The following is a 12,921-nucleotide window of genomic DNA, read 5'->3' on the forward strand; positions in this document are numbered from 1 at the left end:
CTGCCTGAGGGATAACAAAGACAGAAGTAAGCTCTGCTTAGGTTCAAAAGCAAACATGGGTGTGCAGTGTTACTCAGCTATGGATCCTGACCAAGCCAGATGAAGAAAATAAATCTTCATTTCTTTTTCTACTACTCACAGGGTTGCTGCAATGATTTATTGAGAATCCTAATGAGAGAAACAAAGCTTTATAATCTGTGCACATGTAGGCTAACATGAGGAATTAGAGACCACTCCCAGAACATGAGCATTGCTTGTCTCTGTCCCACCAAGTATGGAGTCAAACCACTCAACAATGTACTTTTTAAAAAAAAAAAATCTTTTTTATTTATTTTTATGTGGTGCCAAGGATCGAACTCAGTGCCTCACACATTCGAGGTAAGCACTCTACCACTGAGCTGCAGCTCCACCTCCTAAACAATATACTTTTTTTGTGGGGGGAGGTTTACCAGGGATTGAACCCAGGTGTGCTTAACCACTGAGCAACATCCCAGTCCCTTTTCTTTTTTATTTACAGACAGGCTCTTGCTAAGTTTCTGAGCCTGGTCTTAAACTGACAATTCTCCTGCTTCAGCCTCCTGAGCAGCTGGGATTACAGGTGTGTACTACTGTATCAGCACAAAAGCTACTTTTAAATCTTATTCCAGGCTCTGAGGTATACCTCAACAGTAGAGTGCTTGACTAGCACAAATGAGGCCCTAGGTTCAATCCCCAGAACTGTGGAGGGGGAAAATGCTTCCCAATAATCTAATCAGCATACATTTAGAGTCCTCAGGCAGGAGAATGAGAGATATTGGAACCTGCTTTCTGGGGACATAGCTCAGTAGAGTGCTTGCCTTGCATCCACAAAGTCCTGGGTTCAATTCCCAGCACTGCAAAAAAAAAAAATTATATATATATATATCTTCTAGAAGCCAGCAGGGCATGGATATTTAGCAATTGTGGATTGAAACACAATGAAAAGGAAGAAGTAATGAGGGGCTGGGGATGTGGCTCAAGCGGTAGCGAGCTCGCCTGGCATGCATGCAGCCCGGGTTCGATCCTCAGCACCACATACAAACAAAGATGTTGTGTCCACCGAAAACTAAAAATTAAATAAAAAAGAGGAAAAAAAAAGTAATGATGCTGGGGTCAGAAGACTTTCATTAATTATACAACCTTGGGAAAGTTATTACCATTTTCCTTATCAGGAAAAAACAAGACAGCATATCTCACAGGGTTCTTATAATGATTGAGTTAGTCAACTTTCCATTACTTACTTAGGTTCACAGTTTCAGAGATGTTAGTCCCTGTCCACTTCCTTGTGTTTGGGCCTGTGATGAGGCAGATGATGATGATGAGGGATGTGTGATACAGCACAGCTGCTCACCTTAGTGGTGGCCAAGAGAGGGAGAAAGGGGCCAGGGACAAAATATACCCTTCAAAGGCCTGTCTCCAAATAAATAGGCTCTGCCTCCTAAAGGCAAAGCTATCAACCAAGTGTTTAACACAATTGTCAAAAGACAAAGTTATAACAAATTTAAAGATCTAATTGACTTTCATTTGCATTTATAGAATAAGGCAACAAATTGATGAGCAGAGGAAGTTGGTTTTATGAAGCAGCCACAGAGAATAAAAAAGATTGTTTCAAACTTTCTTTCCTGATAAAAGTCAAAAGTAAGGGAATTTCCTTACTTTTGACTTTTATCAGGAAAGAACTGGTCTGTTTGGGGATTTGGCTAACATCTCTCAATTTCTTGGAAGGTCAAATAGACAACTTAGTTTGGCTAGGTGGTGTGGAACTTCAACAAATTCCACTTTGGTTTGATCTGCTGGGCATAGTTCAGAAGCTTAATTCAAACCAATGGACTCCTATAGATCATATAGGGTGTGATCTGCTTAGCATCAAAATAGCTCATCTCTAAAGGTGAATATGATGCTAATGGCTGGTTTTGGCTGTAGGGCAGAAATGTATAGGATGAGTGTGGGCACTTTTTAGGGCAGAAATGTATAGGATGAGCATGAACACTTTGATGTGTCAGAAAGCAAGTACATTCTCAAAGACTATGTTAAGGCCAGAGAAAAAGGATCACAAGAAGGAGCTCTCCTTGGCCACATACAGGGAAATTTGAGCATTAAAAAAAAAGTATGAAATTGAAACACATTGATTATACTTTTAAAAGATCCACAGCTTCATAATGATTCTCATAGGATAAAAAAGCAAAATCCACTTCAAAAATGAAGAATTAGGGGCTGGGGTTGTGGCTTAGTCATAGAGTACTCACCTAGCATGTGTGAGGCACTGGGTTCATTCCTAGTACCACATAAAGATAATAAAGGTATTTATCCATATATAACATACATAGAATGAAGAATTAAACATTTGTCCTTCCTTTGCTAGCAAGGTATATTTAAGGGCAATGAAATAGTAGCCTTAGTTCATGAGAGAAAGAATTATAGATAATAAATGTAGAAATAATAATTGGATTAGAAAATTAACTGGGCTGGGTGAGTAGCACTTGACAGAGTGTTTGCCTAGTATGTACAAGGCCCTGAGTTTGATCCCCAGTGCTGCATAAAAAGAAAAGAAAAAAAATTACCACAATCCTTGATGAAATAACAGCAAATGAAAACAGCAAGTAAGCAATGAACATTGGACAAAACCATTAGACAGAGTATAATGAAGAGCATCACAGAGGCAGGCTGTCTCCAGAGGAGCCCAGCGTCATTGAAACCAGAACAGTGAAGCACTGCGTGTTGTCAGTGCACATCATTTCCTGGGAAGTATTCTTACTCACCCTACCACATTGAATCCAGGTACCAAATCTCTATATCCACCCTCAATTTATAGGAAATGTGGGAGAGGCACTGGAAGAAAATTAGTCAAATTCACAAAATGGAACTCTACATGCGGAAAGACCCAGTTTCTAAAAGGCAATGACAGGGAGAAGATAAAAGGGTGAGAGAGGGAATGCTCTAGAATAGGAGACATATAAAAGCCATGGAAGTAAATTTCATATGTAGATTTTGTATGTAAACTGAGTTGAACAAACCAATTGTAAGTGCAGCCAGACTACTAGGGAAATTTTATTCTGGACTAGGTATAACTCCAGGATTAGCTGATTTTCCAGTGTGAAAAGGCATTGTAGTTTTGCAAAACAGTCTACTTTTCTACTTTTTCAGAGCTGTATACTGTTATATACAAAAGTGAAATGACATATTTGTAATTTGTTCTAAAATGCAGCAGTAGAAGAAAACGGGAATACATGAAGTTTCAGGATCTTGGCAACTATTGAACGTTTGTGATGGGATATGAGAGTTCATTGTTCTGCTTTTGAGAATGCGCATTTTCATAACAAATTTTAAAGAGTTTTTTTTTAATTATGTATAGGAGAGTGGTATAGTGAACAAGCATTAGTTCTCCTTCTTCACACAGATATAAGATATGTGGGTGGAAGCTGAAACCCCCTCAGTGTTTTATTTAAAATACTCTGGGATTTTTCATTTAAGGACTTAGCAGGCCACGTGCCCACTGGAGATCTGGCCCCAGAGTGCGCAGGAAAAAGTTCAAATCAGCAACTGTCACAGGTGGGAACTCTGTAAGACCAAAGTTTGAAAAGCTTTTCTTTTTCTTTTTCCTTTTTAAGTAGGGAATACTTTTCTATCTACCCTTAGGGGTATCTGCAATTTTCGCAGGATAAGCATTAACCGAGCAAGCCAAGAAGAACCAAAGGTAGGCCTTCACGCCTATTCCCTACAAGCGGGATGAGAGAGGCAGGACTAGGCAATGAGACTCCCAAGTTCTGGGCCTGCATGAGGTCAGCCTAGCGGCGCGCGGGGCTCTTTCCCGCCTCGGCTGCCCTAGCAACTGCGCAAAGGGGCGAGGGCGAACGGAAAAAACAACGTGTGGCCCCGCCAGCCACAGGAGCTCCCAGCCCTTGACAACTTCCTTGCAGTCACTGTACAGGCAGATGCATTTTCAGAGCACGCTTCCGAGGTGACCAACACTCTCCAGGAAGCCCGCCTTTCGCTGGGCATCGTTACCAAGCGGTCCTCGCGAGCACTCGGCCCGCCGTTCCCCAGGAGCCCCTCGTTGTTGCACACCTGGATGATTCTCGCCTGCAGGCCAGCACAAACAGAATGCTGAGAGGAGTTCGCCAGCCAACCTTCTTCAGCCCGCAGCGACTATCACCAGGCTGTCACCATCGCCGGCCAGGCCAGCACCTTTGGGGCTCTATGACCGCAGCAAAGCTCCACCCTGGCCACGCCCCTCCATGCGGAGCCAATGGGAGCGCGAGGCGGGCAACTTGCCCTTTCGCCCCGCCCCTCCGGCGGAGCCAATCGGAGGGCCGGGCCGCTCCGCCCTCCAGGGGCCCGCAAGGGCTGGCTCCTCCGCGGCGGGGCGCGATGGAGCCAAGCCCCGAGCCTGCTTATCTCCGCGTCAGCCGGGCCCGGCCGCCGCCAGCTGAGGCGAAGCTGCCGGTGAACTACGAGGAGGAGCTGTACGACTGCCTCGACTACCACTACCTGCGTGACTTCCCGGCCTCCGGGGCGGGGCGCAGCAAGGGCCGGACGCGGCGCGAGCAGGAACTGCGCACCAACCGGCCGGTGCCCGGCGGCCACGAGCGCAAGGTCACGCAGAGGCTCCTCAACGGCCAGCGCAAGCGTCGCCAGCGCCAGTTGCAGCCCCGGCCGCGCACTTGCCTCGCCTAAGCGCTGGTAGGTGCAGACCGCGACCCGGGGCCGTCTTCCCGCCGGGGCTGCCTGGCCACGCTGCAGTACGCTCGCCTCTCATGGTTGTCGCTGCAGGGGTGCAAAGCCGCCTTCCGCCAGCCACACCGCAGCCGGGCCCAAAGCCGCAACGAAGCGCAGGAACCGCTTGGAAGACAGGAGCGCTCTTCCAGCGCTCATGTTCACACTAGAGTACTGATTTCTTTTTCTGTCTGATTTTCTACAGGATACTCAAAGGACCCGATAAAAGTATTTTCACTTAGTCCAGCTGTAACTGTGGTCCTCCATGTTGGTCAACAGAACTTTTCGACATCCTTAAGTTTGCTGCTTCAATCTTTTCCTTACCAGTTGTTAATTAAGTAACGTCCTAGTGGGTATGCCTTTTAGAGTTTTTAATTAAAACAGAACAGCAAGAATGGCATTTTCAACTCTTCTGGGCCTTTTTCCCTCTTCTAGTTACTATAGTAACTCGTTTCTGGTGCATAAATACTTGGGTTCTTATATGCAAAGAAGAGATCATAGAGACGGATGGGGGAGACCAAAGAGGAATTTGTACAAGATTTCTATCCAAATGTCACAGACCACACTGAAGGTTTAAAATTTGTTATAAAAGGACACACTCAACAGTAGGTAGGTTCTCTGCACTTAACTGATATCCTAACAATCCTTTGAGGTAGATGCAGCTATCCCCACTTTAGAGAAGAAATTCTAAGGCACAGTGAGTTCAAGTAACTTTCCAGAGACTACACAGCTAATTAGGCAGTAGACCTTGTTTAGTATAGCAGTAAATATTTCATTCAGTTTTAACCCGAATTTTTCTACATGGTATGTTAATACATATATGCAAACCATACTGCAGTTGAACACTTTTCTGAAAATGCAAAATATTTTGTGGTTGCAGATATCTATAATCCCAGCTACTCTGGAGGCTAGAAGATCACAAGTTGGATGCAAGCCTGGGCAACAGTCAGACACTGTCTCAAAATAAAAAAAGCCTTGGAATGTAGCTCAGTAATAGAGCCCTTGACCAGCTCTGATGAAGCCCTGGATTGGATCCCAGTACATCTCCCCTGCAAAAAAAGGGAAAGAAAAAATGAAAAAATTTACAGAAGGCTCATTTTCCTTAAGCTAACTGATAAAGGAATAATGAGGAGCTGGGTACAGAGGTGAAGCCTGTAATTCCAGTGACTCTTTAATGGCCAAGGTAAAAGGATCACAAGTTTGAGTCAGCCCCAGCAATTTAATTAGGCCCTTCTTCAAAAAATGAAAAGGGCTGGGTAAAGTGCTCACCTGTAATCCAGGGATTCCGGAGGCCAACACAGGAGGATTGGAAGTTCAAAGCCAGCTGCAGCAATTTAGCAAGGCCCTAAACAACTTAGCAAGACCCTGTGTCAAAAGAGAAAAAGCTGGGCATGTGGCTCATGATAAAGTACCCCTGGGTCCAATCCTCAGTACCAAAAATAAAAGGGGATATAGCTCTGTGGTACAGTGCTCCTAGTTCAATCTCCAGTACAAAAAAAAAAAAAAAAAAAAGGCAGCTTTTTTTCAAATGCATTTTCAAATTTATAATTTTCCCCAAGATACAGGAAGTGTTTTAGGCAGGCTTGGTGGTGCATTCCTGTAATCTCAGCAACTCCAGAGGCTGAGGCAAGTTTGAGGATGGCCTAGACAACTCAGCAAGGTTCTAACAACTCAGTGAGATCCTATCTCAAAATAAAATGGCTGGAAATGTAGCTCAGAGGTTAAGGGCTCTTGAGTTCAATCTCCAGTACCAAAAAAAGAAAAAAAGTTTAAAGTGCCCCAAACCAGCAGATAAAGGCATTCACTTTTCCAGCATCAATTTTCCTTAGCTGTTTGACAGTGTTGTATGTTTCAGAACCACTCACAAACTCCATGTTTAAGGACAAGAGTTGAGTTACAATTGTAAAATTATGCAGAATATGGCAGGCTGACCTCTTTAGTCTGCATTCAGGCAGGCCTTCTGCACCTATCAGTGCGTCCTTGATTGGGACAGAAGAAAATATATTGAAAGGAACAGCTCATGTGAATACTGGCTGAGATAATCTGCCACTCTGGCATTCAGAAAACTTTTGAGTGGTAACTAACTCAGTTTCCACCAAGCTCGTTTTCTCATTTGTAAAGTGGAAATGATATTGGTTCACCTTGCAAAACTGTATTACAGACAGAATGTAGAAAGCATCTAACACAGTTAAGAGCCAGCACATGATAGGTACTCAAATGAGTGGTAGCTAATTTTAAATTTATAGAATATCTTTCTTCTACTTACTCTTGAGTAATCTTAAATTTTTCACTTACTACTTTAATTCTTCTGCTAAAATGTCTCCAGCAATGTAGTATGGTAGTAGTCTGGCTTTGGAGGTAAGCACTATGGAGCCTTGGACAAGTTATTTAAAATCTAAGCATCTTTCCTTTACCTATAAAATGGTAGTAATTGTAATGTCTCTTAAGTGTAAATGAAATACTGAGTATAAAGCTCTTAGTACCAGGGCTAGGGACATAACTCAGTTGGTAGAGAGCTTGCTTCACATGCACAAGGCCTTGGGTTCAATCCCCAGGACCACTTAAAAAAAAAAACCTCTAGTACCATACACACACACAGCAGGCATTAATTTTTTTTTTCCAGTATCAGGGATTGAACCCAACTTATACAAGCTAGGCAAGCACATTCTGCCACTGAGCTACATCCCCAACCCTTTTTTAATTTTTATTTTGAGACAGGGTGTCGCTAAGTTGCCCAGGATGGCCTCAAACTTGAAATTCTCCTGCCTCAGCCTCCTGAGTAGCTTGAATTACAGGCATGTGCCCCATGCCTAGCCTAAAGGTAATTTTTAATGTTTTCATTGCTTGGTCCCCCTTTTCTCAAATATAATGTACAAATTTGCTCTGTGGTGCAATGGATAGAGCATTGGACTTCTAGCCAAACCTGCAGTAGCCATTCAAATACCATGTCCAGATTAATCTTTCTAGAGAAAATTTTAATCATACAAAAACCCTCAATGGCTTCTCTAACCATATAATGTAAAAAGCTTGAAATCCTTATATTGTCCTAAAAATCATATATTGGATTTTAACTTAAAACTTCACTTAATGACCTGTTTGTATAGTTCTTAGTACTTTCAGATCAGCAGTTCCAGCTGTTATTCTTTTGTCAGATATGTGAAAGGCACTATATTCGTATATCTCAGTTCTCCAAAGAAAAACTTACCGTTTTGGTTCTTCCACAGCCAACTGTTAAGTACAGCGTGCCCAGATAGTGGCTGTGTCAAACCAACACTCTGTAAGATGATCTGCTTAATAGAGTTTGCTTGTTTTAGATGCTAGAACTTTTTAATTAAATTTAAAACATGGTGGCTGTAGAAAAATCTGTATTATATACTGCTGTGTAACAAATTACTTCAGACTTAGTGGCTTAAAACAAGTCACATACTGCTTAACCAGTGGATGTGTTCCGGGAAATGCACTAGGCAATTTCCTTGTTGTATGAACACAGTGGTGCACCTGCACAAATGGAGATGGCTAGTGCCACTTGACAGTGCAGTCTTCTTGACTGTACTCACCTCAGGGTCATTCTGGGTCATCCTGACTCAGGTATCTCCTGAGGCTGCAGTTAAGCTGTTGGCTCACAGACCTCTGAAAGCTGTTTCCAAAATGGCATACTCCAGTGACTGTGACAGGCCTCAGTTCTTTGCCACATGAGGCTCTATCCAAAGGCTGCCTGGGTTTCGGCATGACATCTGGCTTTCCTCAGAGTGAGGAACCCAAAGAGAGTGAGTATAGACTCCAGTAAGATTGGCAGCCAGCCATTCTGAAGTCAAACAACAAGTGCTGGCGAGGATGTGGGGAAAAGGGTACACTTGTACATTGCTGGTGGGACTGCAAATTGGTGCGGCCAATTTGGAAAGCAGTATGGAGATTCCTGGGAAAGCTGGGAATGGAACCACCATTTGACCCAGCTATTGCCCTTCTCGGACTATTCCCTGAAGACCTTAAAAGAGCGTACTACAGGGATACTGCCACATCGATGTTCATAGCAACACAATTCACAATAGCTAGATTGTGGAACCAACCCAGATGCCCTTCAATAGATGAATGGATTAAAAAAATGTGGCATTTATACACAATGGAGTACTACACAGCACTAAAAAATGACAAAATCATGGAATTTGCAGGGAAATGGATGGCACTAGAGCAGATTATGCTAAGTGAAGCTAGCCAATCCCTAAAACACAAATGCCAAATGTCTTCTTTGATATAATGAGAGCAACTAAGAACAGAGCAGGGAGGAAGAGCAGGAGGAAAAGATTAACATTAAACAGAGACATGAGGTGGGAGGGAAAGGGAGAGAAAAGGGAAATTGCATGGAAATGGAAGGAGACCCTCAATGTTATATAAAATTACATGTAAGAGGCTGTGAGGGGAATGGGGAAAAAAGAAAAACAAGGAGAGAAATGAATTACAGTAGATGGGGTAGAGAGAGAAGATGGAAGGAGAGGGGAGGGGGGATAGTAGAGGATAGGAAAGGTAGCAGAATACAACAGTTACTAATAATGGCATTATGTAAAAATGTGGATGTGTAACCGATGTGATTCTGCAATCTTTGTAATGTTTTGAACAACCAATAAAAAAAAAAAAGTGACTGTAGAAGCAGCTGCAGAACTCTTATGAACTAGTTTCCAAAGTTGGACCTTCACTTTTGGATTTTCCTATCAGGAGTGAGTCACTATATACCACCCATATTCAAAGTGAGAGACATAAAGCTCCATCTTTTGAAGGGAATGTCTAAGGATGTGTGGATGCATTTTAAACTACCATGGTATATTTCATTATTGTGTATTCATTGCAGAAAAATTGTAATTCCAGTACCCAATTGTGGGGAGTCGTTCTGAATAACCATGCCTTCCAGTGCTGAAGCACAAGGCTCTGACCAGTCACTACATTTCGTGGTGACTTGGGAATTGTCCCAGCTTGGATAGCAAGGCAGGTCTTCAGGTGTAGGCGTCATCTGCAGGGGTTGAGCTACACTCACCTGCTCCCTTGTAATCCTATCTCTTCTGCCATTTTATGGATAGAACTTTCTAAGAACAGTGCCTCCCCCCCCAAATAAAAGCTGACTTCCAACCATGGTCTCCCTTTTGGGGAGCCTGAGGCTGAGAGCCTGGGGAAGCCATCCTGAAGATTGTGTAAAGGTAAATGTGTCTGTTTTATTTTGTGTCACCACAGATTCATACGACCTTAGTTCAGCTGCCCGTGCTGGATGGGGGTGGCAGTTGGCGCCCCAACAGGAACACTCAATGTGAATTTGTAGGTTTGACTTGGGTTGAGCACACTTTAAAAATTCAGAGAAACGTGTTTTGGGTTGTGAAAGAAGCAGATAAATGGAGAGTAAGGGACATTTAAAAATTAACATGGGCCATTTCACATCTTCAGGAAAAAAAAGAGATTTATCTGATGATCCTGGAGACTTTAAACTAAAATAAAAAAGAGCCCAGCTAGCTCAAGCAACCTAGTTCAGCTGCCCGTGCTAGATGGGGATGGCACTCAGTTGGGTGTATATGTACTTTAAATCAAAATAAACTGTGAAAAACACTTTATAACCTGCTCTTGCACTTAATATACTGTGACGACTCCAGGCATGGTGGTGCACACCTGCAGTCCCAGTGACTCACTAGACTGAAGCAAGGGGAACTTATGGTTTGAAGCTGGCGAATGCAATTTAGGGAGACCCTGTTTCAAACAATAAAAAAGGACTGGGGATGGACTGTATCATATAAATATGTATATAGATATATCATATAGACAAGACATGTATATAGATGTATCATATAGATAGACGTGTATATAGATGCATCATATAGATAGAGGTGTATATATATCATGTCAAATGTTCTTTTATAAATTTTTTCCATGCTGGAGATTGAACCCAGGGTCTTGCTCATGATAAGCAAGCACTATGACACTCAGCTATGTCAAGTGTGGTGGTGCACGCCTATAAGTCCATCAAGTCTGGGAGGCTGAGGCAGGAGGATCCCAAGTTCAAGGGCAGCCTCAATAATTTAGTGAGATTTTAAGCAACTTAGCAAGACCCTGTCTCAAAATTGAAAAATAAAAAGGGGATGTAGTTCAGTGATTAAGCACCCTTAGGTTCAGTCCCCAGTACCAACAACACTGAGCTACATCCCTAGCACCCTTTCATAACTTTAATGACAGTGTACATTTCATCATATTTAACTTATAAATAATTCTATATTGTAGTATGCTTAAGTTGTTTACAGGTTTTCTCTGTCTGTTAAAAACATTCCTGCAGCTAATTTCTACAATCAGGAACATTATGCAATTTAAATTTTCCTGTTAGGGCTGGGGATGTAGTTTAGTGGTGGAGCTCTTGCCTATCTTTTAAAGGCCCTGGGTTTGATATCTGCCTCTGGAAAAAAATTCTGATGCTATTAGGTGTAGTAACACATCTGTAGTCCTACGATAGCTTGAGCCCAGGATTTAAAATAAATTTTAAAAAATTTTAATTTGTTTTATACAACAGAATACATTACAATTCATATTATGCACAGAAAGCACAATTTTTTCATATCTCTGGTTGTACACCCAGAATTAAAAAAAAAATTTTTAGTTGTAGATGGACACAATACCTTTTATTTATTTTATGTGGTGCTGAGGATCGAACCCAGTGCCTCATAAATGCAAGGCAAGTGCTCTACCACTGAGCCACCACCCCAGCCCTTGAGCCCAGGATTTTGAGGACAGCCTTGGCAAGGTAGCAAGAACCCTTCTCAAAACAAAAATAGAAACAGTCTTCTCTAAATGATAGTACTAAAAATAAAATTGTTGCCTTTTGCCTAATTTGAGAATTTTTACTGCAATCATTGAGTCCGTTTACCTAAATTTCTTATCTATAACAACTTTTAAGTTTCTTGGTTCAAATTTTGATCACTGTAAGTGAATTTAGGTGGGGGGCTTAACAATAAGGGGACTGGCACTCTACCACTGAGTCACATTTCCAACCTTTTTTGTAGGGTCTCCCTGCGTTGCTGAGGCTGGCAACTTGTGATCCTCCTGTCTCATCCTTTTGAGCCACTGCTCTTGTTTATGGATCTTAATACAAAAAAAAACTAGCAAACCAGGGGCTGGGGTTGTGGCTCAGTGGTAGAATGCTCGCCTAGCATGCATGAGGCACTGGGTTCGGTCCTCAGCACCACGTAAAAATAAAGGTATTGTGTCCAACTACAACTAAAATAATAATAATAATAAAACTAGCAAACTAGATTCAGCATTGTTAACAGTCTTATACAACAATACCCACCTCTTTTCACTCGTTTTATGGTTCTTACTAGTTGTCATAGCAACTCTCAACTCTTGGTGCCGGGTGTGTGGGGTTGTCATTTAGCAATCAGACAAGACAATAATGAAGTTAGAGGTTGCCTGGGTCACTCTGGCAACACCTTAGCCCACCTGACCCACCAGCATCTGCTGCTCAAAAACAAAGTTTGCAAGATGGCCCACACCTAAATTCCAGCTACAAGGAATTAAAATTAAAAGGGCCTCAAAATTTAAAGGGCCAGAGATGTGGCTCGGTGGTTGAATGACCTGGACTCGATAACCAGAAAGAGAAAAAAGAAAAAAAAGCAAATTCAGGATGAGGCAGCTAGGTTCCACCGGCAGGTCAAGAGCAGGGCAGGGCAACACCGCCACCACCCGGCAGGCTCCGGCCCGCCGCCCCTCTAGCGCGGCAGTCTCGCCTCCTGCGCCTTCTTCGCATCACCACTGCCTGACTCAGGGAGGCTTTGGGGTTCCCCTCCCTGAAACCCAAGCTCCGCGAAGGCAGATCTGGGGTGTGTGTCTGTGTGTAATTACTGCTATCTGCGGTACTGCGGACGGAGCCCGGGATCGCTGCTAGTCACCGCGGGGTGAGCCTCGCGGCCCGGGGAAGTCACGCCGGGCCCGCGGCGTGCGGACGCTGTCCCATTCCGGACCGTAACCGCACGGCGGCACGCAGAGGGGCTGTCGTGACGGACACGAGGCGCTCATGCCGCGCGACCTCAGCGGGGTCACACGGACACGCGGCTTCCTTGCGCTTGTCTCCTGAATCCATTCTCGAAACCCTCGCGAGGAACCCAAGGCCGCTGCCTCTCTGCTCGCGCCCAACACGCCCCGCAACAACTTCCGGTCTCCCAGAGCGCC

The 12,921-nt window shown here is 43.5% G+C and overlaps 1 protein-coding gene and 1 long non-coding RNA gene across 2 annotated transcripts; one reads left to right on the top strand and one right to left on the bottom strand.

Annotated features, from left to right (window-relative positions):
• Positions 1 to 312: 312 nt before the first annotated feature.
• Positions 313 to 12,893, bottom strand: LOC120887372 (uncharacterized). Its single transcript, XR_005730597.2, has 2 exons — positions 6,001 to 12,893; positions 313 to 5,780 (listed from the first exon to the last, which is right to left on the bottom strand). It is a non-coding gene; the product is annotated as an uncharacterized LOC120887372 (long non-coding RNA).
• Nupr2 (nuclear protein 2, transcriptional regulator) lies at positions 4,305 to 5,131 on the top strand. The gene is made up of 2 exons (XM_078023987.1): positions 4,305 to 4,698; positions 4,937 to 5,131. Exon 1 carries the CDS (start codon positions 4,387 to 4,389, stop codon positions 4,690 to 4,692), a length of 306 nt encoding a protein of 101 aa, XP_077880113.1. The 5' UTR covers positions 4,305 to 4,386; the 3' UTR covers positions 4,693 to 4,698; positions 4,937 to 5,131.
• Positions 12,894 to 12,921: the final 28 nt, after the last annotated feature.

This window comes from Ictidomys tridecemlineatus, chromosome 10 (assembly GCF_052094955.1).
Source record: "Ictidomys tridecemlineatus isolate mIctTri1 chromosome 10, mIctTri1.hap1, whole genome shotgun sequence".
NCBI classification, from domain to species: Eukaryota; Metazoa; Chordata; class Mammalia; order Rodentia; family Sciuridae; genus Ictidomys; species Ictidomys tridecemlineatus.

Coding starts and splice junctions, on each gene's coding strand:
- Nupr2 (XM_078023987.1), top strand. CDS start 4,387: ATGGAGCCAAGCCCCGAGCCTGCTTATCTCCGCGTCAGCCGGGCCCGG.